Raw genomic sequence first — 27,946 nt, 5'->3', positions numbered from 1 at the left:
ATATGTCCCAAAATGTGAGCTAGTATTAATGGACCCCTCAGCATTGTCACAGGCCACACCTGTAACTAAAATACAGAAAAGCAGATCCCTATACATAGGCTAGGAATGATATTTCTGGTGCTACTGTAACTGGGGAGTTAATGGAATCTCATGCAAGTATGCAGAATGTCATGGGCCAGAGAACATTTATGTTCATGTTGCTAAACACTGACTGTGGCACACCTTTCCTGGAAATACCCTAATCTTCTATAATTTCCCACGTACGTCCACAGGTACAGCACAGCACCGTAGATACTGAAGGAAGAACATGATGCAACTCCCAGGTCAGTAATATTACACTGTGCTCAGGGCCTGATTGAGACCCATTTGCAAGGCTGCATTAGCATGCAGCCAGACGATATTCACAATCTGCGCATGCATATAAGATGCAGTGCGTGTGCGCGAACCAGCCGCTGCGATCAGGAAGCGATTGCAGCGAGTACACAGATGCCCCGCAAGTTTGAGTGACAGAATGTGCCATTTGTGGGTGGTGACAGGGGGAGGTCGATGATAACGGGGGAGTGGTGGTACGTAAGCAGGCGTGTCTGAGCATCAAAACGCCGTTTCAGGGGCGTGTATAATTAAGACGCATCATCAGCATACACATCACATGGCTGAAATAAACACTGCAGCACTCGCAGTACTTACGGTAGGGTAAAGACAACCACAAGCGCTGCGTATGGGTCCGATGTCAGCCGATGTTACCGATTGTTTAATACACTTCCTGTAGATGACGCATGTTACTAAGGGCAAGTGGGTGTCTTGTGTCAGGCTGGTGGGCGTCTAAATACATACCGCAATCGCATGGCAAAACATAGTGGGCGTACTAATGTCTTGCTTGCGATCGCGGGATTTGCATACTTTGAATGTGGATGGCTATGTGCGAATGAAGCTTTGCGAACTGGTCTGAATCGGGACATCAGTTCCCAGGGTGGTAACAGGGCCGTATCTTCCTATTGGCTAGGATGGCACTAGCAAGGGGTGCTGGTCTGTGCCACCTGGCAGTGCCATTCACGGAGAGTCCCTTGCTTTGCCTAGGGCGCTAAGACCCCTAGATACACCCCTGGTGGTAAATAACATTATCATTGTGTGAGAGTCCCTGCTGCTGGCACCCTGATAATATATAATGATAGCATATTATATTGTTACCCTATTGTACATTGAGGACTGACAGGCTGCTGTGATGGGACTCACCAGCCGGGAACTATGCGGAGGAGATAAAGGTAGCAGTACGGGGAACATTGTGTCCGTATAGCAGAAGAGTGTACAGGTGGTCTATACTGTGCCCCCAATAAGCCCGGTACAGACCTGGGGAAAACTGAAAGACAGAAACGTTATATTTGCTGGCAGTTAATGAGCTAATGACCCATCTCCTCCACCTAATGCTCTAGTTGTCTGCATGTGTATTTATTTATTCTTTTACTTCCTCCTTACTTGTTGTGTATAAATGTCAGAAATAATAGAGATGAATAAATAAAATCATTCCTACATCAATTTCTCTGTGTACACTATGTGCCCCTCTCAGGGCCGTAACTAGGGTAGTGCGACCAGTGCCATGGCACAGGGCACCACAGGGGGCGGTGTTGGGCCTGTCAATTTTCTGGTTATTATCATCTTCAGTGGTAGCTTCATCTTCTTTTATCCCCAGCATCTCCTGGCATCCCCTATCTCTTCCCTGGCCCTTCCCCATTAGGCTATGGCTCTTTTTCGGGTGCACATCTTAAGTTACTATTTGAAAATAAGGGAGGGGGGGGCACCAATGCTCTTTCTGGCACAGGGCACCAAAAAGGGGGGGGAGCAGAGGCAGGCTGGGCCGGGGGGCAGGGTGCCATCTGCCCCCCGGGCCGGTATAATCTCAGTATTATGGGGCCACAAGTTGCCTTAGTTGTTATATATATATATATATATATATATACATTTCTAGCGGCCGGGAGACATGCAGAGGATGCTCCCCGGCCACTCAGTTAGTGTAACAAGGATAATTTTCCTTGAGTTTCGTTGAAGCGCCTGTAATAAGCAGCCGGGGAGCATCTTGTGAATGTCTCCCGACCGCCAGAGCCATGGGCAAAACCAAGGGGTGGTCCGGGAGTGCACAGGACCACCCCTTAGCAGTGCATCTGTGATTACCCTCGGTCCAGATCCACACCGCCACAGTCTGCACGCTCAGCAGCAGGCAATGCAGGCCAGGAGCCGGACTCAGGGGCATATCAATCATAATGAGCATGAGTCTGAATTAGCTGGGGGCGGGGCGCCACTGGGTGAGGGGAGGGAGCAAGGCACCTCCTCTTCCGTTCCACTGCCCAGCTGTCCCGCGCGGTCTGTCTACACTACTGTCAGCATACAGTGATCCCTGCGGCGGCTGTGCTGATACAGATGCCTGGAGACTTCCCTGGTAGCCTTACATGGAGGTAAGAAGTCCGGGGGTTCTACTACTAGGCCATTGACTTCCTGTGCATACACTCACCCTGGCCCTAACGCTAAGCACCACACACTCACCCTGGCCCTAACTCTAAGCACCACACACTCACCCTGGCCCTAACTCTAAGCACCACACACTCACCCTGGCCCTAACTCTAAGCACCACACACTCACCCTGGCCCTAACGCTAAGCAGCACACACTCACCCTGGCCCTAACGCTAAGCACCACACACTCACCCTGGCCCTAACGCTAAGCACCACACACTCACCCTGGCCCTAACGCTAAGCACCACACACTCACCCTGGCCCTAACGCTAAGCACCACACACTCGCCCTGGCCCTAACGCTAAGCACCACACACTCGCCCTGGCCCTAACGCTAAGCACCACACACTCACCCTGGCCCTAACGCTAAGCACCACACACTCACCCTGGCCCTAACGCTAAGCACCACACACTCACCCTGGCCCTAACGCTAAGCACCACACACTCACCCTGGCCCTAACGCTAAGCACCACACACTCACCCTGGCCCTAACGCTAAGCACCAAACACTCACCCTGGCCCAAACGCTAAGCACCACACACTCACCCTGGCCCTAACGCTAAGCACCCCACACTCACCCTGGCCCTAACGCTAAGCACCACACACTCACCCTGGCCCTAATGCTAAGCACCACACACTCACCCTGGCCCTAATGCTAAGCACCGCACACTCACCCTGGCCCTAACGCTAAGCACCGCACACTCACCCTGGCCCTAACGCTAAGCACCGCACACTCACCCTGGCCCTAACGCTAAGCACCACACACTCACCCTGGCCCTAACGCTAAGCACCAAACACTCACCCTTGCCCTAATGCTGAGCACCACACACTCACCCTGGCCCTAACGCTAAGCACCACACACTCACCCTGGCCCTAACGCTAAGCACCACACACTCTACACACTGTAAAATTACTCTTGATGTTCTCCATCACACAGAACGAGCAGGAAAGAGGGGCAGAAAGGAAACAAAGATAGACAGAGAGGAGCAGGAAAGCAAGAGGGGAAAAAGACCAAGATGAGATTGAAGAGAGAGAGACAAAATAGTGGGATCAGAGAAAAAGAAATAGTGGAGGGAGAAGGGAGATATGGAGAAGAGACAGAGCGGGAAGTGAAAGATGGAATAAGAAGGGAAAAGTGGGGAGGAGAAACGGGGGTGGAAGAGAGAGAGAAGAAAGAGAGCTTATAAGAATTAAAAAGAAAGTCAGGCAACGCCAGACATTATATCTAGTGTGTGTAAATACAGTGTATATATTATGTGCAGTATGTTTTTAAATGTCAGTCCTTTTGTGGATATTGTTTTTGCTGTAATGTTGTGTATTTTTGGAAGATTATAATAGCCGAAATCATTGTAAGTATACTGGAGGCAGATACACACACGCACATGCAAGATCAACACTAAGGGTACTAAGCCCTAAAAAGAGATAAAGTGGATGGAGATAAAGTACCAGCCAATCGGCTCCTGTCATTTTACAGGCTGTGTTTGAAAATGACAGGAGCTGATTGGTTGGCACTATATCTTCATTCACTTTAACTCTCTCCAGGGCTTAGTACTGTGCATTGTGATCTGCAGGGACTTAGGACCTCATTCAGAGTCGGTCGTTGCGGCCGAACGGTCGTACGCCACCGATGTTCGCTGAACTGCGCATGCGTAAAGTTCGCAATGCGCGTGCGCAAACTAGCTGCTACGATCAGAAATTTCTCTCTCCTTGAACACAGCCAGGTCGGTAGTTTGAGTGGCAGGATGAGGCGTTTGTGGGTGGTAACAGGGGAAGGTGCTTGAAAACGGGGGAGTGGAGATCCCAACGCAGGCGTGCCTAATTATGCGAACGGCGTTTTATGGGAGCGCATAATTAACAAAGTAGTGTCATGACATGGGTGGTTTGTACACTGACCTGATCGTAGTGCTTAAGATAGGGTATGGTCAACCTTAAGCTCTACGACCAGTTCTGATGATTCCCGATGGTCTCGATTAATCCTTATATGGCCGGAGATGACGTGTAATGCGTACGAGAAGGGGGCGTATTTTTTGTCTTCCGGCTGCTTCCTCCCCTTGGTCGGCCAGCTAACGATCCGATCTTAGGGACGCAACATGCGAGTGCATCATTTGCATATCCGGCCCCTTTTCCCGTACGACCGTGCGGCCGCAACGACCGACTCTGAATGAGGTCCTTAGTCACTGATGCTGCAGTGTGCCGGTGCTGCCCGTGGCTGAGGGCAAGGGGGAGACTGGGAGCTCCTCTCTCTGTTCCGCTCTTCAGTGCCTGCAAGTTGAAGTGGCGGCAACTGGTAGTACCGCTGTGTGATGCTGACAGGTCAGGTCAGACTTTTGTAGGGCGGCATGGGCGATGAATATGTGTTTATTTATTTTCTTGTGAGGGCCATTGTGTTTGATTTGTTTTTCCTGTAGGGGACAAGGGCCCTCATTCAGAGCCGTATGCTCTGAGCAGATTGCACGCTCTGAATGAGGGCCGTCCTCCATAACTATGGAGCGTCCTCCTGGACGCTCGTATAGCTGTGGGTCACCACCCACAGCCTATACGAGTGTGCAGTTTGATGGCCGCGATGGTCTTGACCATCGCGACCATCGAAACTGCGAGCCGGAGCCTGCGGTTGAGGTTTTCAACTGCAAGGCCCGGAGTGATTTTGGCTCTATCAGTGGGCCGGCTTCTGACGGTAGGCGTTCCCTTAGGAACGCCCCCGTCAGGGAGGCACGCCTCCGGCACGCCCACCAAAGGGGGCGTGCTGTCAATCAACATCGACAGCACGCCCCCTTTGATCAGACACAACGAGCGAAGGAAAGTCCTTCGCTCGTCGCGTCTGGCGCATGCGCACGACGGAGCTCCCTCCGTCGTGCGCATGCTCAGTGCAGAACATCGACCCACTTGCGAGCGGACAGGCGCTCGCGAGTGGGTCTGAATCAGGCCCAATGTGTTTTATTTATTTCCTGTGAGGGCTATTGTGTTTTAAATGCAACCTCTAGTCGGGGTTACCAACACCAGAGCCACTTGCTTGTGTTGCCCCCCAGTTGCCAGCCAGCCCCTGGGGGGGGGGGCGGGGGGGAGAGAGAGAGAGAGAGAGAGAGAGATCTGAGGAAAGTGATGGATGTGAATGATTAATGTAATATGATAGCATTGTATACATGAAGTATACTGATAAAAATAGCTTCAGCCTAACCAGACTCAGAAGCCAGTTACACATTATTATCAGTGATGAGCTGTGAACTACAGGTTATACAGGTTATACAGGTTAGAGCAGGAAGGTTACATTGTATTGTGTTTACTCAGATATGATTTCTCTTTCTTTGCAGATGGTTCAAAATCCATATATGGGGAATCCACAGTCTACTCTAATCATCAGCCAGGTAATAATAGGATGAGAAATGAAAGTTTATAGTTTCCTCACATGAAGCTCACCTGTCACTTATACTGTATACATTAAACTAAACAATTCTTTCCTTTTACTGCATGTTACAGTATGTGTAAAGTAAACAGAACTTACAGTAAAAAGGTATTAAACCTACACTGTATCTGCAGTACCTACTGGGTAAAAGTAAGTATTGGAACTCTCTGCAGTGCAAAGTGTGATGAGGACGTATCTGTTTATAGAGAGGAACCATAGTCTCCTATCTGTATGTCAGCATGCAGATAGCCATGTCCTGAGAAAGTACTGTATAAATATTACTGAGTACTAATGAGAGAGGACATCCCAGGTCCTGGCAGGAGCTCACTGTGCTCCCGAGTCTCTCTGTGACATCATCACGAACCAGAAAACATTCAGGATAGCAAGACCGGTGATCACATGCTCACGTTACACATATGTAACAGCTACTCAGTGATATTCCTTGAAAGATCCTAGAGCAGTGATTCCCAACCTCGGTCCTCAAGGCACATTAACAGTCCTGGTTTTAGTGATATCCATGATTGTGCACAGATGGTTAAATCAAAGTAACTGAGGTACTAATTAAGTCACTTGTGCTCAAGTATAGCTATCCCTAAAACCTGGACTGTTAGTGTGCCTTGAGGACCGTGGTTGGGAACCCCTGTCCTAGAGAGTGAGGTCCAGGTGGGAGGCACAGGGGTGTGAGTCACGTCATTTCCCCATAGTACAAGGCCATGTTATTGTGCTGTGGGGGTGAGTCAGGGCCACAGTGGTGCAGTTCGCAGATCCTATCATCAAGTACCTGGACTGCCTACTTCACTAGCACAGTGTCCATGATCTGAAAGGCTGGTGTACACGAGAGCTCCCAGATATCTGCCGGGTGGTGTCACAGGACCTGTTACCCTGTGCTCCTCTGTACTGCCAGCACTAAGGCCCTGATTCAGAGCCGGACGCTCTGACCAGAGCGCTCGCTCTGAATCAGGGCCCACCTCCATTAAAATGGAGCGTCCTCCTGGACGCTCTTATAGCTGTGGGTCACCACCCACAGCATATACGAGCGTGCAGGATGATGGTCGCGATGGTCTTGACCATCGCGACCATCGGACTTGCGAGAGAAACCCTGTGGTCGGGTTTCTCAACCGCAAGGCCAGGAGTGATTTTGGCTCTATCAGAGCCAAAATCACTCCCACTGACATCACTAGTGATGTCAATGGGGCCGGCTTCAGACGGTAGGCGTTCCCAACATCGACAGCACGCCCCCTTTGGTACGAGACCCGGAGCGATGGAAAGTCCTTCGCTCGCCGGGTCTCGTGCATGCGCACGACGGAGCTCCCTCCGTCGTGCGCATGCGCAGTGGGGAACATCGACCCACTTGCGAGCGGACTGCCGCTCGTGAGTGGGTCTGAATGACCCCCTAACTGTGGCCTATAATAATGAATGCACTATCCATTGGCCCTGCTTAGTAACTCCCATCCATTCCCACTGTGCAAAATGACTTGAAATCTGGAATGTCAGAGCTCGATGACATCAGATACCAGAGGCGTAACTAGGTATTTGAAGGCCCCATAGCAAAATATGTGCCACCCAAAGGTGAAAAATGTATATAACACATGTAACTATGACAAGGAAGATGGGCCCCCCTCAGCTCTGGGCCCCATAGCAGCTGCACCACTTGCCCCTATGGTAGCTAGCCCCATGTAAGTTATCATCATATTTTAAGTGTACGTGTTGGACTTTGGTGGAGGAGTACATTTCCTGGGGCACTCTGAGTAATGTAAGAGCACCATTTTAAAGTGAACAATAAGAAATATAGGCAATGCGCCCCCTTCTCTAAATCCTCAACCTGCTGCAATGCTGGACACTAGGGACTGAAGTTACTAATTGGCGACTTTTGTTTTCGGATAGTTTTACAAAACCGCAGAGATTTATGCACCCCTAGTAGTATATGGAAAAACGGGGTTTTCTCTGGCGCCATTGAAGATGAAAATTCAAAGCCTTATGGAAATCTGGCTAATGAAAGTCGATGGTTCCTTACTCCACCAAAGCGGAGCTGTTAGGGTTTGAGGCAGACAGATACAAGAGGCATAACCAGACCTAAGGGGGCCCCATAGCAACATTTTCACGCCCCCCCCCCCCCTAGGTCCCCCGCCCCCCCATCCTCACTCAGGTTTAGGCACTGGGGAGGGAGGAATTTTGACCGCCGGGATCCTAAGTGCCAATATCCCGCACCCATCCTGACTAGGCAGCACTAGTCAAACGCTATAGTCTTGCAATAGATTACTGATTAACAAGAGTCAAATGTACCAATAAGATTATTTGAATAAACTACTCAAAATACTATAAATATCACTAAAATAACAATAAATACATAAAAAAATAAGAATTAAAACATGAGAGCACATATGACAATACCACCTCGTAATAATTAGCAAGTGACCGGATTATAGATTAAAAAAAATAGTCTTTGCAGGACCAAAATGTATACCACTGCAATGAATGGTATTTACCAGCTAGTAAGTAACCAGGTGGTCAAAGTCTCAAAGCCCCACATATAAATATCCGTAAATGGCAGAGTAACCACGGTAATGTGACACTATAATCCTGCTGTATAAATCGCACGAGTAAGGTTCACTGGATATGATGGAATGAAATCCGGTGAACCCGCAACTGAGCAATACTATAACCCTGGAGGAGAAGGTCACAGAAAAATGAAGAAGAAGCAGCTAGCCGTCACACTAGTCCGATGGTCGGCTGACCAGTGCTCCTGCCTAGCTGGTCAATTTGCGCTGATCAGTGAGGCGAGGTGATTGGAAGCCACCACTAACGCATTTCATCGTTAGGAGCATGTGACTTTACCAAAGAGAAACAACCACAATCACCACAATCAGCAAAAACTTTATATCTTTCTCCTACTATTTTCCTATCTTCTACCCTACTTATATTCCTCACAAACACACAAAGTGAAAGAGAAAGTGGCCAGGGTATACACTATATACTATCTGTTTCTATGATGTCAATGAAATGGTGTTTGCTATAATAAATAAAGTAGTATAAGTAAATAAATATGAATAGAATGGCCTCTAACCCACAGTGTTCTGTTTCCGTGATGTCAACTGAATGGTGGTTCTGTAAAAACATCATTAAATTAATGTGAATAGAAAAGCTATAGAATACACCGCCATATAGAAGACGCCACGGCAGCTTGTCATTTCTAATAAGATGGCGGATTATAATGTGACATCAAAGCTGAGAAAAAAAAGTGAATGCGCTGGTAAACAAATATCTTGGTCCATAATTGATATTCTGGGATGAAGTCAGGTCACCAGCAGGCGGGATATCCCGACACTGTAAGCCCGACATGGGACTAAAGATAGGCGTTGATATCCTGATGCCTATCATTAGCCCCACTACGAAATCCCGGCACCCGGCATACCGGACGAAGGTTAGCCGGGTGTCTTAGCGTCTAGCCGCCGGGGGGTGAGGGTAAGGTTTAGGAACCCCCAGGGGGACTATGGGTTAGGCACCACCAACCTGGGAGGGTTAGGGTAGGGAAAGGGGGGGGTAGGCACCAGAAGGGAGGTTAGGGTTAGGAACCCCCCGGGAGGGTTAGGATTAGGGTGCGGGGAGGGGGGTTAGGGCTAGGCACTAACGGGGGAGGTTAGGGTTAGGCACTAGGAGGGGAGGTTAGGGTTAGGCACCACTAAGGGAGGATTAGGGTAGGGAGAGGGGAGGGGAGGGTTAGTGTACTTACCTGCCCCAGTTGGGATTTGGCTTCTTTGGGATTTTGGTGTCGGTATATGATTTGGCGACTATTCAGCCGCCGGGATTACATACCGATTCCGATTTTCCACATGTATTTATTATTCTAAAATAACAAATATAAATAAAAACAGAAATATCAGCACATAAAATGAATATATAAACCGGTCTAGATTACAACAGCATCAACATAATATCACATGAATGCCCAGTTGTAGTATTGTCTGTTCTCGGGCCCGACCTAGGCTACTTCCGGCAGTTGCCTGGTGCTTTGTCTCTCCCTAGCTTCCCCTTCCCTTCCAATCAAGTCACCATTTACCCCAGATCCTGACATTGTGCCGTACTTAGCAGCAGACGGCCGGCATATTAATACCGGGCTGCATGACGGCCAGGAAAGATGGCTACAAATACAGAGTCATTGTTCCGTTTTCCAATTAATGGGACTTTTTGCTCCATACTGTGACTGAAATCAAACATAATTCACATAAGTATGACCTAATGGAGAGAAACTAGTAACCTTTTTTCATATATAGTACAGACACTACTACAACTGGGTGTTCATGTGATATTATGTTGATGCTGAAGCTAAATGCAGCACTGATACTCTACATTGTTATTTTCATCTGTGGTTATGTTGTATCTATATGTGTAATTGTATCCAATGCTACTTGAGTGAGTAATATAGACCTGTTTATATAATCACAGAATTATGTAGATGCTCCTTTTTATGTGCTGATATTTATGTTTTTATTTATATTTGCAATTTTAATAATAAATATTATATGTGGAATATCAATTGTGGCCCAAGATATTTATTTACCAGTGCATTCACTTTGTTTCTTGGTATATTGCTATAAGGGATTTGTAAATCTTTCCTTTAATGAAGTGCAGCAGGTAGACTTGTTTGAATTGATTAATTGGTTCACGAGCGCTGGGGTAAAATTTATGGTTTTAGACATCAAAACTGACCTTTAGTAAATGCTAGCAATTTGACATGAAAACAGCCATCAATCTGCTGGGATTAGCGTTGTGTTCTAAATGGCACCAAACCCTCCTGCTTAGTAAATTTAGCCCTAGAGCTGGTTACCACTATTATACCCCTTTTCCACCTAAATTCTGGGGCTGACCCGGATTTGGAACAAAGTTCCTATCCGGATCAGACACGGAATTTTGCCAGCGCCGACTCGGGATATTTCCGAGTCAGCGCCACTCACACCGCAGTCGGGTCTGCATAGACCCGGCTTTTGCGGAGTGAAAGTGGTCGCTTGGAGATGACGTCATCTCCAAGTGCCACTGAAGCCGGACCAATCGGCCGGCTAGCAGCGCACTCCAGGTCATCGTGACCCAGAGTGCGCTGTTCTCACAGCAGGGTTTCACGGGCTGCGCCCGTGTTAAACCCTACTAGTTACCTGGGTTGGATTGCCGGGTCACTCGACCCAGCGATCCAACCCTCTCCCCTTTTACACCAGGGAGCTGCCCGGGTTAACCCTTCAAAAACCCGGGTTTTAGCTCCGGTGTAAAAGGGGTATTACAGGAAAGCTATGAGCTTGTCATTCACCTGCCACAGTGAAAACAGGTTAGCATGGGGCTTGTTATGTTTCTTCAATTCTTACATAGAACATTTTTGGTTTCCTTTGTCTAATCCTTGGGTGCTTGTTATTTCTTGGACATATTTTGGTTCTAACTGACAACACTTGACCTCTGCCGGAATTCTTTGCCTTGCCAATTTCTATTTGTTTGCAGTAATTTTTTCGAGCCATAAGCTTGTTTCCATGACCACTTTCCAGTTTCGCTTCTACCCATCTGGTGAACATCTCGGCTGGGATCTAAATAACTATTTTTGAACTTGCATCAAATCTATTTCTATGGATCCAATAGGGAACCCTGCTACCAGTGTCAGTGACAGTGTCTCCCAATGATAATCAGAAACATAGAAGTACAAAAATACTACTTTCTCTTTTTTCCTATTGGGTGACACTGCTACCTTGGGAACATACCACAGTTGTCCTTGTTCTGGGTACATTCAGAAATTGTTGTGCAAAAAATGGTAATTTGAGAACACAGTTGTCCAGCCAAGGCTCCATGCTCAATGATGTGCTGCTCAGGAAACATTCAATGATCTGGTAGGGTGACCTCTGATATTCTACAATCAGAATCCAGCTGGAAATGGTCTGCTTGGTTGCTTGCTGCTTGGTTACAAAGGCTGTACTCTTGCTAAATCAGGCCCTTTAAACCAATTTGAAAACCAATTTCAGTTCCAGGTCACTGGACCCGTTAAAGTGTTACTGAGTCTTACTGCTTGTACTTATATAAATTTGCTCTGTTTCTGATTTTTCAGAGTATGGGGTATATTTACTAAAGTGCGGGTATTTAGAAGTGGAGATGTTGCCCATAGCAACCAATAAGATTCTAGCTATTACCTTCTAGAAGGAGCTTGATAAATGTAAAGTAGACTGTGATTGGTTGTTAAAATCCTGCACATTAATAAATATACCCCTATGAATCAAATTTCACCTTTTATTAATCTTATCTTGTATCCAATCTTTTTCAGGAACTGTGAAATATGTCCCTATTCGCCTGTTTGTTTTAATAATGGTATTTGCGATATTCCTCCTGATTTCTCTAACTGCTGTTATCTTAAGAGGTAAGCAAAAATATTCTACAAGCTGTAGCAAAAAGTTACACAGATCTGCACTGTATAATGTTAGGGCTTACATGTTGCAGAAGCTTAAAGTGGTAAACTATTATGGAGTAAGTTTCCCATGGCCAGTGTTGAACTGGGGCAGAAAGGGCCCACTGGGGGCAATGCAGCAGTAAGGACCCATGCCAGCTACCAGTACATGGTCCTGCTCTGCCGAGTAACTAACCAACCCACTAATAGAGTAACATTAGTATATTTGAGTGCACAGTCTGGAACATAACCCATAAGGGAGGAGGAGGCAGGGGCGGATTGGGCCATTTTATGAAGCAGCCCTAATGGGGTGGGGTCTTTTGAGAGGGTGCGGTGATTCTCCCTTCTTATAGGACAGGATTCTGAGTCATCGTCTCTGAACACAATTACTCTCAGTAACACTCTGTCGACACTCCAATAATGTTCAGACCAAAACATGGACGAGTTTTATAGATGTGATTTCCTGATATGATGAAGAAATATAGCCTTTAAAATTGAGCCTAAGTATGGGGAGTGTCCTCCAGTCCACTCTATATGGGACTGCCTGCTGCTATATTATGTACAGTTTCTGTATATATATATATATATATATATATAAAGTCACTGAGGCCGGCACTCCATAATAACCAAAAATACTTGCCCGGGTGCCATCTCAGGTAGAGAAGACCTGTTGAATAAAAGTGAAAAACAGCGGCACTCACGGGGCTGGATAAAGAAGAGTCAGGTACACAATAGGTGTATGTGATCACATACACCTATTGTGTACCTGACTCTTCTTTATCCAGCCCCGTGAGTGCCGCTGTTTTTCACTTATATATATATATATATATATATATATATATACATACATACAGTATATACATACGAAGTAGATGTTGCCGGCACTCCACTATTTAAAAAGTACAAAAGCCCAGGTGCCCTCCTGGATGTTTCATAAATAAACCAATTACAGGGGCCACACTGACAACTGTGTCACATCCTGTTCAACGTTTCAGCCACAAAGACTTTTATTAAGAACACACAAGTACAAAAAAGATACATACCTATATACACTATCTGTAGTGATAGGTGCTGACTGGGATGTAGTCAAGAGCGGCCGCCGGTCTCTATGCTGATGCTGAAATCCTGACAAGGTAGTTAAGATAGGCATCGAAATACAGACGCCTATCTTTATCCTGATGCCAGAATCCAGGAAGACGTGTGCCGAAGACCGCGGCGCCCGTCCTGTTAGCCGCAGGGAGGGGGGGATTGGGCAGTTAGCGGGGTTAGCGTTAATATTATATATTATATAAGACACTGCAATACTGTGTTGCATATATAAAATATATTATATTTATGATATACATGTTTATAATATATATGTGATGGGATGTAGTTATCAGACCGGCGGACGGCATGCCGCTGGTCTGAATCCCGACGCTGAAAATCCAACACGGGCCTAAAGATAGGTGCCAAAATACCGATGCCTATCTTAATTCCGATGCCGGAATCCAGAAGTACGCCAGCCCGAACGAGGTACGTCCGGGGCGCCCTTAGCTTTTAGCCGCCAGGTGGGAGGGTTAGGTTTAGGCAGCATAGTGGGGTTAGGGTTAGGTTTTGGGGGGGTGGAAGTTTAGGGTTAGGCACCCCTAGGGGGGAGGGTTAGGGTTAGGCACCACTGGGGGGGTGGTAGGGTTACTAAGGGCAACAAGGGGGGAAGGTTAGGTTTAGGCACTAAAGGGGAGGGTTAGGGTGCAGGGTGGGGAGGGTTAGGCTACAAGAAGGGAGGGTTAGGGGGAGAAGGGGGAGGGTAAGTGTACTTACTCAGCCCCTGTCAGGATACCAACCATCGGGATGTCATTGTCGGTATTTTGACAGGAGGCATCCCAAAAACCATCATATATATATCATATATATAATATATAGAATAGGATTAGGTTTTGCCTAGGTTTGAACTTCGTCATGGCCACACACTGGCACGCAATCCCTAAAATGGGGGCATTCTTAAATTACACAGGTTCTGGGGCTTTAAAAAAACACAAACAAAACCAAAACACGAAGATGAATCCAGATCGAAAATCAAAATCAAAACATGGGGGTCAGCGCACATATCTAATTAGCATACATTTCAGAATCAGGCCCACTGTGAGATGATTCACACCAGATGATCGATGCCGCGGTACTTTGTGTAAATGGGGCAGGAAGAACAGGAAAGTAGAGTGAACACAATAAGAAGTAATTTTGGTAGTAAATAAAGAATAAGGGCCTTCTGGTGATCAGTGAATAAAACATTCCCAGTATGATTGGAAATAATATAATTCAGCATCACATCCAGTAGGATTATCTTTATAAAAAAAGTTCTGGCCTAAAGTCAATAAATCTATATAATAAGCGAGAAAGCGTGTTTGTCTGTCTGTCTGGATGTTCCTTATGCATGGCCAGAGTTTTGGACCTAGCTCCACCAAATTTGGCATGGTAGTGTAGTTTGACCAGTATTAGGTTTTTGCCTAGGTTTAAACTTCATCAGGGCCACATACTGTCACACAATCCCTAAAAATGGAGACACTCTTTAATTACATGTATGGCTCCAGTGGAAATTGGCATATAAACTCAGTCTGAGCAAACTTGATGACTCATGCAAGTTCATATTAAAATGCAGAGCCTCTGTGTTTCCATGCTAGGGAGTAACTAGAACTTTGTGGGCCACAAAGCAAGATATTAAAAGCCGCCCCCAGGTAAAAAAAATACATGCATTTGCCCCCACATAGAGCCCATTCATGTAATGTCACATAGAACCCATTCAGGTTATGCCACATAGTAATGCCCTTTACACTACACAGTAATGCCCCTTACACATTATAACACACAGGAATGCCCTTTACAGATTATGCCACAGAGTAGTAGTGTTCCATATAACATTATTCTGCACAATAGTAGTTCCTCTTACACAATACGCCCCCCCCAGCAACTCACCTCCACGTGTCCCTCCGCAGCCATCATACATGGATTTGGCTTCAAGGGCAAACCAATCAGAGCTCGTTGACCAGCAGTCAGTCAGGAGCCACCACTGTTGATTGGCTGCTGGTCCACGAGCTTTGTCTCATGACCAATGGCGTTGTCTCTCCATGTCTGCCCGCCAGTGCGCTAGCTGTAATCAGCTGGCGGGCCGGCACCATATTAACACCACTAACACCGAGGGGCCCCCGTCGGTGGCCCAGACTGGACCGGCCCACTTTATGTGCATGACTGGGAGCAGGGGGGAGTAGTGGGCCGTGTTAGTTACATCACTGTTTGCATGCATGTTAGCAAACAGTGGGGTCCTTTCAGGCTGCAGGTGTACTTCAGGGTCCAGTCTTCAACCTGGGCAATGCCGGGTATCCCAGCTAGTTTCCCATAAGTAAAGCCCAGGCAAAAATGAGCATTGCTATCAGCACATTCGCAAGCTTTCTAGCACACACATGTGCAGTAGTTTCCTCCAGGAAGTGAAGTATTTTACATCTGTATTAAGCTAGTGGTGCAGGGTAGGCTGTGGTACAAAATGTGGACACTGATAATGTTGATATAATGACTACATCCCCCTGGGACAGTCTATTGCTGGATGAGCCTCTTTTTGGAAGCGCTGTCCCAGAAAGCAAAATTGATTAAATAGCTCCAATATATTGGAGATAAAAAATATATAATGTCATTCCTTATTCATCAGGGAAACACTGATAGATTAATAAATAGTCCACACTGCTTTAGTTTTATTTCATAAATGTTCTGCCTGTGATTACTGCCAGCCTGTACGTATCCAGCATGGAAAGTGAGACTAACTACCATTTTGCATCATGTGGATACCGGAGTGGGGGGGTGGATATACAGTATAGAGACCTTGTATAGTGTTTTGAGAATTTCCTGTCAAAAAACCAAATGTAAACTGTACCTAAAAGAACCCTACATCTTACATCGCTCGCGTATCTTAAGAAATGTCTGAATCAGCGTGCAATGTAAAATGTGCTGCAATAAGATCCCCTGAAGGTTACAATGTGCTCTAAGGTATCATCGTGTGGCAGAGAGAGATGCCAGCTATGATGACTGGCTGTGTAATATAGTAAAGGTTTTATTTTTGTTATTTAAATAAAGAAATAAGGTACTGAAGTCTGGATGACGAAACGCGTAAGGTCGTGGCCTTTACACACACTCACAGCTTAATGAGAACTAAGATCTTTGTTATCTCTGCTATAACTAAACAGGATCCTCATTATCCTATGGATTATACTGATTGCTGATCTCCTCTGTGGTATGCAGGTTTTGACTTTCTTGTTTTTATTTGCCTGAATAAACTGTACGGGATAATGTGGCGCCCCCTTTCTTCTAATTTTTAGAGAAATTAATTAAATTTGAAAACTTACTGTGCACAATACAGGCAGGATTTCTCATTGCATAGTAACAAAGTTGTATCAAGATACTGTTTAGCCGGGTGTGGATTAACAGATACAGGTAAAAAGGTCAACAGTGTCTAGATAGAAACCAGATGTTAGACAGTCAATAGGTCGACTAGGACAAAAAGTTGAAAGGGACAAAATATTGACACACTAAAGGTTGACATGTAAGAAGGTCAACAGGTACAAATGGTCGACAGGGTCAAAAGGTCGAAATGAAAATGGTCGACACATGAATTTTAGATTTTTTTTGTCCCTAATTGTCACCCTATCCATAATACTCCCCGTGGTGCCTAAACCTAACCCTCCTTCCTAGTGCTTAACCCTAACCATCCCTTTTAGTGCCTAACCCTAACCGTCCCTCCTGGTGCCTAAACCTAACCCTCCTTCCTGGTGCCTAACCCTAACCGTCCCTTCTAGTGCCTAACCCTAACCCTCCTTCTTGGTGCCTAACCCTAACCGTTCCTACTAGTGCCTAACCCTAACCCTCCTTCCTGGTGCCTAACCCTAACCGTCCCTTCTAGTGCCTAACCCTAACCCTCCTTCCTGGTGCCTAACCCTAACCGTCCCTTCTAGTGCCTAACCCTCCAGTAAGTAAAAACACACAGAGGACAAAACCTCACAATGGCGCTAGTGTGACTTTGAATTACCACAAATCTCCACAATAAATTGATGCAGGTGTAATCCCACATAAAATCCTGTGACAATTTAATACAGTAGCAGCTACTAACGGATAAGGAGCTGGGCCTTATCTAACACATTCTCAACAGGAAAAAAATAATCAAAAAGAAAGCGTGCTAACCATATACATGATCACAGTTTAATAATAGCAACAATAGCACTAAATAAAAAAACAGTAATGATATTAATAAATGTAAGACTCATTTGTCAGCTGATCACGATTGATAAAACAGACATAAAATAATTACAAACACAATACGACACAGTATAAAGCGATAAAAAAAGTGTGTAACCCTAACCCTCCCTCCTGGTGCCTAACCCTAACCGTCGGGGTAAGTGCCTAACTCTTAACCTAACCCTACAAAATTAAAACAAAAATCATGTGTGGACCATTTTGTGTGTTTTTTGTATTTTACTGTATTTATAACACATCCTGATAGAGGGCCAACAAAATGTATTCACTTTATAATGTATACACCATGATATCTTAGTGCATGTTGTTGTATTTGTTATTGTGTTTCTTCCTACAGTATTTGGTGTGATCACACTTAAGTTACCTCTTGATACTTAATTATTAATAAATGATGTTATACCCGGCTTATTTGGGCTATAGCTGACTTAGGGCCTGATTCAGACCCACTCGCAAGCGGCTGTCCGCTCGCAAGTGGGTTGATGTTCTGCACTGAGCATGCGCATGACGGAGGGAGCTCCGTCGTGCGCATGCGCCAGACGCGACGAGCGAAGTACTTTCCTTCGCTCGTTGTGTCTGATCAAAGGGGGCGTGCTGTCGATGTTGATTGACAGCACGCCCCCTTTGGTGGGCGTGCCTCCCTGACGGGGGCGTTCCTAAGGGGACGCCTACCGTCAGAAGCCGGCCCACTGACATCACTAGTGATGTCAGTGGGAGTGATTTTGGCTCTGATAGAGCCAAAATCACTCCGGGCTTTGCGGTTGAAAACCTCAACCGCAGGCTCCGGCTCGCAGTTTCGATGGTCGCGATGGTCAAGACCATCGCGGCCATCAAACTGCACGCTCGTATAGGCTGTGGGTGGTGACCCACAGCTATATGAGCATCCAGGAGGACGCTCCATAGTTATTGAGGCCGGCCCTCATTCAGAGCGTGCGCTCTGCTCAGAGCGTACGGCTCTGAATGAGGGCCTTAGTCACTAGAAGCCAACTGGCTTGTTCATTTGTGAGCCCCCGGCCGGCAAAGGCTGGGATGAACTCATATGAAGCGCTCTGTTCTCCCCTCTCCTACCTAAATCAAGACTCTTTTAAGCAATAAGTTTGTAACTTTTTCTGTGGAAGGTTTGGTAGCAGTGATAGCCTAATAAAGGCTGCATACAGTGAGGTGAGTGTGAAGTTGTCATCACTGATAGTACACTGCCACCTGTCTACTGTAGTTGGTATTGCGGCAGATTTACACAGCTGTGACTGGGCATTTTGAGGTACATTGTTGGGAACACTAAATTAATGTCTAATGATGATCAATAGACATGTTATATTTTACTTAGGCATGCAGGGATATGTGCTTATTGAGTTGGCACTATAAGAATATTAGATTTCTGCACACATACATATTGTACATATTGATATAGTAACCCATAAATTACAATGACTGTAGCTTAGAACTAAATATAACATTGGATAGATAGGAAACTGTAATTACCAGCAGGAAGGTTCGTTCACCGATCTTTTTTCTTTGCACTTTAGATAGTCAGACATGCTCATGTAATAATAAGGATGACATGAAATCGCTGAACGCCTTCGCTCAGACATGTAAGTAACAGGTGACACGTGGATGCATTCCCTCTTTTCTTTTATTTTAGTTTAAAATTGTATCTGTTGCTTACTTCTTAAGCTGCATATACACACAATGATTTTTTTAACAATTATCGTTAACGATATCGTTCAATCGTTGAAATAATCGTTCACTTTCTAAGTTAAAACGATGAACGATTATCGTTCATGCGCGTTCACGTTTGTAGTTCAGTCAGACTGACCAACTGAACGATTTTCATTAAGGGAATATGCAAAAATCGTTTGTAGTTCAAAAAAATCGTTCATTACACGTTAAAAAATTTGACAGATATTCTGACGGAAAATCGTTCATAAAATCATTGGTAACAAAATCGTTGTGTGTGTATGCAGCTTTATATTATCCTTGAGCTGCTCCTTCTTACTTCTCTTGTCATGGGTAAAAGTTAAATATACCTGTGCTAACTTCACATACTGTAAATAAAAATACACCTGCGGCATGACGATTTAGTGAAAAGGCCGCAGCAGTTTACTACGGTAACTCTGACCCTAATTACAAATACAAAAACATAATGTTGAAAAATCTGATAAAATGAGAAAACCAAATAACAGAGTAAAGAAAAGCATCTGATGGTCTCTGACGCTGCCGGGGGCTGACACCAGTCTAGAGCAGGTTATATCTGTAAGACATGTACCAGATGAGAGTTGCACTTCTGTTCCCCTAACTGGGAGGGGCAATGTCTACATCACTACTATCCATAGAGACCAGGGGGTAAATTTACTAAAGTAAGAGTTTTTAGAAGTGGAGATGTTGCCCATAGTGAGTCCTGTATTATATTTACCACTTATCTGTGTAAGGATATACTATCATTACTAAACTATTACTGTGGCAGGATTACCATTGTATATACATTTTGACCATAAAAAAAATAATAATTGGAGGTCAGGAAGCCATCTTTCAGCCTAATTGGAGATGTACTAGGGGCATTGAGAGATGGGAAAGGGGGGTAAGTACAGCGGCGTCACTAACCTTGTGACACTCGGTGTGGTGTCTTGTGCGCCAGAGCGGTGGCCTCGTGCCACAAAGCCACGCCCACTCATGTGTTGCACTCTTGGGGGCGTGACCACATGTCACACCCACTGTTCTTGCCACTCAATGGGCTTAGAGGCAGGATAGAGGCTGGGGTCTGCCCAGCAGCTGCTGCTCCGCTGAGTAAGCCCAGCCTTCTCAGCCCCTCTCTGCAGTGTGGCTGCTCAGTGACACCATCCGAGGGGTGACACCAAAATAGCAGAGCAGCTCTGTTATTTTTGTTCCACCCTCTAGTGACGCCAGTGGGTAAGTACAAAGTGCTGGGCCAGGGTCTGCAACAGATGCAGATCCACATTCACAACTTGGTGGATATCCCACTTTTAGTGGAGGCACCTGAACTTCCCCACCGGACGTGGACACGCCCTCTCTGCATGGCCACACCCTCTTCATACTAAACAATAGCAAGAAGCTAGTGACATAAGTATACACTTAATCCAACTATATACACAAAAATAAAATTACTAGGCCAATGCGGCACAAAATAAATCCCAAACTAATACAGGCCATATATCTATGCCTGGATTCCACATTCTGCTGACTAGGGGTTTAACGGGCAGGAATGGGGTGGAACTGAGTTCCGTCATCTCTAATGGACCCACACACAGAGAGCCACTCACTGTCTGCCTAGGGAGCCTCAATTACTTCAGAGGTCCCTCATTTCAGAGAAACTAGCATATACAGTACAGTAGATAAGGAAAGAATCAAGCGAAGGCAATACATAGGGGTTGCAAAAATGGGATGCAATCGGGAAACCGGCTGACGTGATCCCGACAGCCGGCTTCCCGACTGCTTTATCCCGGCGTGGGTTAAATGACAGGTGTCTATATCTAGACGCCTGTCATTTTCCCGATGCCGGGAGACAGGCGCCCGGCATCCCGATCGAAGGGATGCCGGGCGCCGTGAGCAGACAGCCGAGGGGGGAGGCACCCCCGGGGGGAGGTTAGGGTTAGGCATCCAAACTTAGGTTTAGGCAGCAGGGAAGGGGGGGTTAGGGTTAGGCACTTAAAGGGAGGGTTAGGCACTTGGGGGCGGAGGTTTACGGTTAGGCACCCCTAAGGAGGGTTAGGGTTAGGGGGGTTAGGTTAGTATATACTTACCTGAGGAAGATCGGGATTTCCAGCGCTGTCGGGCTGCCGCTGTCGGGATCTGTCCATCTGTCCGGCTGCCGCTGCCGGCATACCGATTCCGCAAAAATATATGTGTGTGTGTAAAGAACAGTTTTCACACTTGTTTTGGATAGTGAAACTAGCGTGTGTGGGAGGGAGGGGGGGGAGTAGACGGCGGGGGAGATGTGTTCCACCACCTCTCCAGGACCACTTTAAGCCATGCTTAACCCTGATCCGATCGGCGATCAAAAAACGGCAATCGACAGACATCGATGATCACGATCCTTCGGGCAATTAGGGAAATTCAACATGTTAAAAGTCCCTGACTCGCCGATTCTAATCTTTTTTGAGTGGGAAACATGGAATCAAGATGTCCAACATATTGGATTTCTCCAATCCCTCAACCCTGGCGTCAGCAGAATGGGGAATTGCCCCAATACAGCCTAGTTGTATGGGCCCCATAACATTGCTACAAAGTCACAAGTAAAGTAAAAACTGCTGCTTCAAAACAATATACTGAAGATCCCACCCTCCATATAGAATACACTCAACAGCTAATTGCTAATTTCACAAAAAACAGTACACAAAAGATCACTGAAAAATAATCAGCATGTATTAGTGAAGTTGTGCATATTGAATGTAAAGTGAATTATTTAATTATTTTCAGTTATTATTTGAACATAGGCCCTCATTCAGAGCCGCTCGTTAGCGGCAGTACGCTCGTTCCGAGCGATGTTTGCACATCTGCGCATGCGTACGGTTTTTAGTACGCATGCGCGAACCAGTCAGTGCGGCCGAAAATCGTTGGTACGCAATATAGCGAGGGCCTGCTATTTTGAGTGACAGAATGAGGCGTATGTGGGTGGTAACAGGAGAAGGAGCTTGAAAATGGGGAGTGGAGATCCGAACGCAGGCGTGCTTAAAGGTCAAAACGGGCGTTTTATGGGTGTGTATATTTAAAACAGCAGCGTCATTGACCACGTCACTGGGTTATTTTATAGCCAGAACTGCTCGCAAATTTGTGGTAGCAAACACCAACCACAAGAATAGCGAGCAGTTCATACGCTGGTCGATGTACTCGATTAATCTAATAAATAGCGGACATGACGTATGGTGCGAGCGGCCAGGGGGCGTTTTTAAAAAATAAACGAGCGTATGTTTTGCACGCTCGTTCAGACTTAGAGGTGTGAACAGACTGCAATGTGCGTACGGATCATTTGAATAGCCACCCCTTGTTTTTAAACGAGCGACCACAAATAGCGAACGGCTCTGAATCAGGCCCATAATCTGTATTGCTGCACAGCAATGATGTACTACTACGACCACCCTAATGTTACAGCTGCCTAGGGAGACTAAACTAAGGTTGCTGATCTGTGGGTTCCCCTTAGTACAGGCGATGGGCCAGATGTAATGGGATGCGATTCTGTAAAAAATGCGAGGATAGCGCTAATCTCGCATTTTTTACACACTCGCAAATTGTAATAGGGTGAGACTATATAAAAACAGATAGATGTCGGGCAATGTAATAAGTAGCGAGTTTGAAACTCGCATCCACAACCTTACCAGAAATCGCAAAAACAATAGACAAGGTTCAGATAGGCGAGTCTAGCCTAAGCAGATGCTAATAACACAGAAACATGCACATATCCATGAGATCCGTGCATGTTTCTGTGTGATAAAAACAATAAACTGTTCAATTTAAAAAATTGACGTGCACCCACCCCCCAAAAGCATAACCAGCCCCGGGCTCCCAAGAGTCAGTCCTGGTTCTTAAAATACAGGGGAAAAATGCGTAGGGGGTCCCCTTTATTTTAAGAACCAGCACTGGGCTCTGCTGAGCCGGTCCTGGTTCTTAAAATACAGGGGAAAAAATGTATAAGGGTCCCCTGTATTTTAAGAACTAGCACAAGGCTCTGCTGATCCGGTCCTGGTTGTGGAAATACAGGGGGCAAAATTAGAAGGGGTCCCCTATATTTTGCATAACCAGCACTGAACTCTTTCTAGTGGGGGTGTAGTCAGTAGCGGCTCCAGGCACGGGCAAGCCGGTCCGTCGCCCGGAGCGCTACTGTTTCCGGAGGGCGCAGGAAACGCCCACCTCCCACCCAGCGCTATAGTTCATACTTAAGCTCAGGGGGAGGGAGTGGAGGAGGGAAGGGGCGGAAACCCAGGACGGCGCTGGGCGCAGCACAGCCTAGCACCGGCCCTGGGTGTAGTGTCACAGCCAGGGGAACCCTTTCACCGGCCAAGCATTACACCTGACCACTAGGCAGCCCAGGCCAGGTCAATAATGGGATCCCCCTCTTCAGGGCACCCCAGGCCTGAGCTGATAGCCCGGGGCTATCCCCGGCACCCCTGGCTGGTGGATTGGTGGATGCCAGGTTGATTGTGTATAGTGTGTGTAAAAAATAGATGAATTAATATTGTCTTTTGCTGGAGAACAAAAGACCCCAGCAAGCCTCCTCTGCATGCTTGTACTTGGAGAACCACAAGTACCAGCATGCGGGGCATTAAGGGCCCGCTGGTACCTGTAGTTCACCTGCAAAAGAAATATTAAAATAAAGACAAGACTCAGAAACCATGAAAGTAAAGTTTTATTAAAGCATGCATGTACAGTACACTCACATACACACTCACATTCACGCATACTCACCTAGAATCCCTGTAGCCATTCATGTCCCCTTCTCCTGTAACATCCACGACACCTGTAAAAAAAATCCATACTCACCTATTCCTACCATAGATCACGTCCTCTTTGGTCCATGTAGGCATCCACAGGGTTAAAAACAATAAAAACGAATACTCTAATGCAGCACAGATAGGAGGAAGGGTATATATTTACACATATTCTTCCTTCACGCGAATGACAGGGATCCGCATGACTCCTGTCATTGCAGGAGCCACCAGCCAATCAGAGCGCGCCTCCGTAAGAGCTGCCCGCTGATTGGCTCTAAGCGGTTAGCCTGTCTCACACTTCCCCCATAGACTTCAATGGTGGGAAAGCTCCATTGAAGTCTATGGTGGGAACCGCTACATTGTAGCGTATGAAGTTAACAACAAGGTTGACCTCTATTTTACAGTGACAGATAAACTACAGCTGATCAATGCTATTGTTCAGAACATAAATGAGTAATGCAAATTATATGGTATTTATTCTTTTTGCAATAGTGCCATGTGAGAGAAATTGGATCTGGTACAATGATAAATGTTACTTTTATTCTGAGGACCGTGATACATGGACCAACAGCCAGAGCTTCTGTCTCTCACAGCATGCATCTCTGGCACTTATTAATGACATGGATGAACTGGTGAGTGTGAGAGGGGGTCTCGTATGAGTTGTGATCAGGGCCGTCAAGAGCTCTGACGTAGGGATGGACATCGGAAGTTGTTGGTTAGCAACCATCGATGTTTCCGATCTGATGGCAGTATTTTTTCCATCAAATACTGGGAATTCGATTGTTGCCAGCCATCGGATGCAGCTTTCCGATGTCCATCCGATGGCTGGCTGTGGAGGGGGAGCACACACCACTGCCATGCTCTGCAAATATATGCTATGGAATGCATTCACAAATCAGTTGCACATCCGGCCTAGAGACGCCCACTACCACTATCTCACATCTGTCTTACCCTAAAATTGCTAACCTCATTGCATGCAGTGAGTACTCAAGCTGTGTATGCCAGTGCAGCAACTTATTTATGCACTCCCATACAACGGACTGGCATGTCTGCGTTCTCCGACAACCCCACCATCACCACCCCCAAATGCTGACTACCTGTCACTCACTCTGTGATGGCTTCCCATGGTCTGCGTAATCGCAATGCGTTCGCAATGCTGCGGTCGCGCACGCGCATTGCAGTGCATACGCATGGCCAGTATGCACCATAGACCGATCTGCGTACGCTGTTGCGTTCCATGCTGAACTAGGTCCTATGACAGTATAACCTATACAAATATAACAGCATGGGTCATTCTTTCACATATTATTGCACATAAATATTTACAATCTTTTGTTATATATATATATATATCTATATATATATATATATATATATATATATATATATATCTATCCTAGGCCTTCTTAAGTGCCAGGACGCCCTCATACTCCCCAACTTTCTGCAAGTTGAAATAAATGTGTCAAGCTCCAGAATAGGCATTTGCCTGAAGTCAATATTGTCTTGCCGAAATTGGGCCATGGGCTCATCCAGGTGCTATACTGTACTAAGTAAACTTGCATGACTCAGGTTATCGCCTGCTATGATACAGTACATTACTACATGATAGGACTTAACAAGCATTTTAAGTTAACCGAACACATGTATTTTCTTCCTGGCAGTTATTCTTGGACAGATTTAAGGGCATAGACAATCACTGGATTGGACTAAGATGGAACATTGATAATAATGGCTGGACCTGGACTAATGGAACATTATACACTGAACAGCTGTAAGTTTTCTTTCTCTGACCATAGCATTAACAATGTTACCAGTTACAGAGACTAAGGGCCTCTGGGCCTGATTCAGACCCGCTCGCGAGCGCTATGCGCTCGCAAGCGGGTCAATGGTGGCCCAGTGCACATGCGCACGAGGGAGCCGGCTCCGTCGTGCGCATGTGCGAGACCCGGATAGCGACGGGCAAACCATCGCTCCGGGTCTCGCTACAAAGGGGGCGTGCTGTGGATGTTGAGTGACGGCACGCCCCCTTTGGTGGGCGGGCCGGGGGAGTGGCTGCCCAAACGGAGGCGTTCCCATGTGAACGCCTCCGTTTGGGGGCGGCCCCACTGACATCACGAGTGATGTCAGTGGGAGAGATATCGGCTCTGTTAGAGCCGAAATCTCTCTGGGGCTTGCGGCCACGAGACCCTACCACAAGGGTCTCGTCGCAAGCCTGATGGTCGCGATGGTCTTGACCATCGCGACCATCTTCCTGGCCGCTCACTATAGCTATGCGAGCGGCCAGGAGGCCACTTTAAAAAAAACAAAAGCCCGGCCCTGATTCAGAGCGAGCGCTCTGTCAGAGCGTCCGGCTCTGAATCAGGGCTCAGTCCTGTCTGCGACTTTATGCTAACGCCACTACAAAACACTAACCTGGTGTACAACTGTGCGTCCGATTGTGCAAGGGTTGAGACGCCCATTTTGAGCAACTTCAGGCCCGGTAATCATGTTTGGTGCATCTTTACACGCACCAGTGGGCATATCCACTGAAACTTGCACCAGCGCTATGCTACTGTAGGTGCAGCTTACCCGTCAGAGCATGGCCCCCAATGTGAGCAATAAAGCATCTTTGGGACCGATTCAGAGATGGACGCCAATGGTCAGCGCACATGCCCAATTTTTTGTACTCTGCGTGTGCGCAGGACCCGTTCTCCACATGTGCAGAATGAGTCCTGCAATACCATACGGAGTCCCCCCAAGCCTTTGTCTGATTGATAGGCAGAAGCCTTACAAGTCCTGCACTTGCCCCTGATAAGGATTGTCACTTTGAAAATAGGGGGAGACTCGCATAAATCCTGCAGCGTTAGAAGCTCGGAGACTATTACATTTTACCCCAAATCTTTGATATTCTTGTTGTATAAGAACAGAATATAAAATTAACCAACAATCACTAATTAACCTAAAATCAAATGTGAGTCCAACATCTCGCTGTCTCGGTAATGTCAATGCTTTATTAAGGTATACAATAACTGTAAACTGCATTACAGAAAAGTACAGTATGTCCTGAGCAAGACTGCAACCACCGGATGTATCATCTCACAGAACTATATTGTCTTTGTGGTTTTCTCTAGATTTCCAATCCAGAGCATATCAGGAAAGCATGATAAATCCAAATGTGTTTTCCTGAATCATGAGGGTGTCAAAAGTGAGAACGGAAAACATGAAAAAAAATGGATTTGTAGCAGAAGAAGCTTTTTTGGGATGACCATGAAAAAACCTGGGAAAGACGGATAAGAAGAGATGGAGAAATAAATAACCAGGGATAGATGGATAAAGAATCTATAGACCAATGAGCTATATATGAGAACCGGAGTCCCTTTGTGAAGGAATGAAGGACTAACATTGCTCTTGTAATAGAAAGTGTTCAGAGTACTTTTGACTTGTTCCTGCACCCTGCATCCCTAGGATGTAAAAGAGGCAGGTACCAGGCATGTTTAAATAAAGTCTAAGCCCACCGGAAAACACTGTCCTTCAGATACATGACTCGTTCTTCCCATATGAATATGTTAAATGAAATGTGTTTAAACTGGCTTACTATGTATGTACTGATATTAGGTCTGTATCGGGAAAAAAAAAAAACTATCCTGTGAAGCCAGCTCCATCGGTTTGGTACAGTAAGCTTTGCACGCTGAGGACTGGCTACCGCCCACAGTTAGTGCGATTAAGGGCTGGAGTCAATTAGCGGCGGAAAGTCTGGAGCCCTGGATCTTACTGTAAAACTGGGAGGCTTACACTCAGAGAGATTACCTGGAGCTAGACTCACCGGTTTGTTGCTATTATTATAGTAGTTATTGTTTTAAATTAAATGCTACTAAACTGTTGGTGATTTTTTTGTTACACTGTGTTGATGAAATATCTTCTTTCAATAAAGATTCCTGCTTTATCTCGT

The 27,946-nt window shown here is 46.1% G+C and overlaps 1 protein-coding gene across 1 annotated transcript; it reads left to right on the top strand.

Moving 5' to 3' along the window:
• Positions 1 to 271: 271 nt before the first annotated feature.
• On the top strand, positions 272 to 27,946 carry LOC148514805 (C-type lectin domain family 2 member B-like). Its single transcript, XM_088480934.1, has 7 exons — positions 272 to 323; positions 5,810 to 5,863; positions 12,191 to 12,283; positions 19,105 to 19,170; positions 24,511 to 24,650; positions 25,680 to 25,789; positions 27,129 to 27,946. Exons 1-7 carry the CDS (start codon positions 308 to 310, stop codon positions 27,289 to 27,291), a joined length of 642 nt encoding a protein of 213 aa, XP_088337060.1. The 5' UTR covers positions 272 to 307; the 3' UTR covers positions 27,292 to 27,946.

The sequence above is a fragment of the Taudactylus pleione genome, unplaced genomic scaffold, assembly GCF_031769625.1.
Source record: "Taudactylus pleione unplaced genomic scaffold, aTauple2 ptg000258l, whole genome shotgun sequence".
NCBI lineage: Eukaryota > Metazoa > Chordata > Amphibia > Anura > Myobatrachidae > Taudactylus > Taudactylus pleione.
Note: the sequence above shows the minus strand (reverse complement) of the source record. Positions and strands in the feature narration are given on the sequence as shown.

What these genes read in the sequence shown, in the direction of transcription:
- LOC148514805 (XM_088480934.1), top strand. An exon ending in TTAATGACATGGATGAACTG is followed by an intron (nt 24,651 to 25,679) that starts GTGAGTGTGAGA and finishes TCTTCCTGGCAG; the next exon opens with TTATTCTTGGACAGATTTAA. An exon ending in ACATTATACACTGAACAGCT is followed by an intron (nt 25,790 to 27,128) that starts GTAAGTTTTCTT and finishes GGTTTTCTCTAG; the next exon opens with ATTTCCAATCCAGAGCATAT.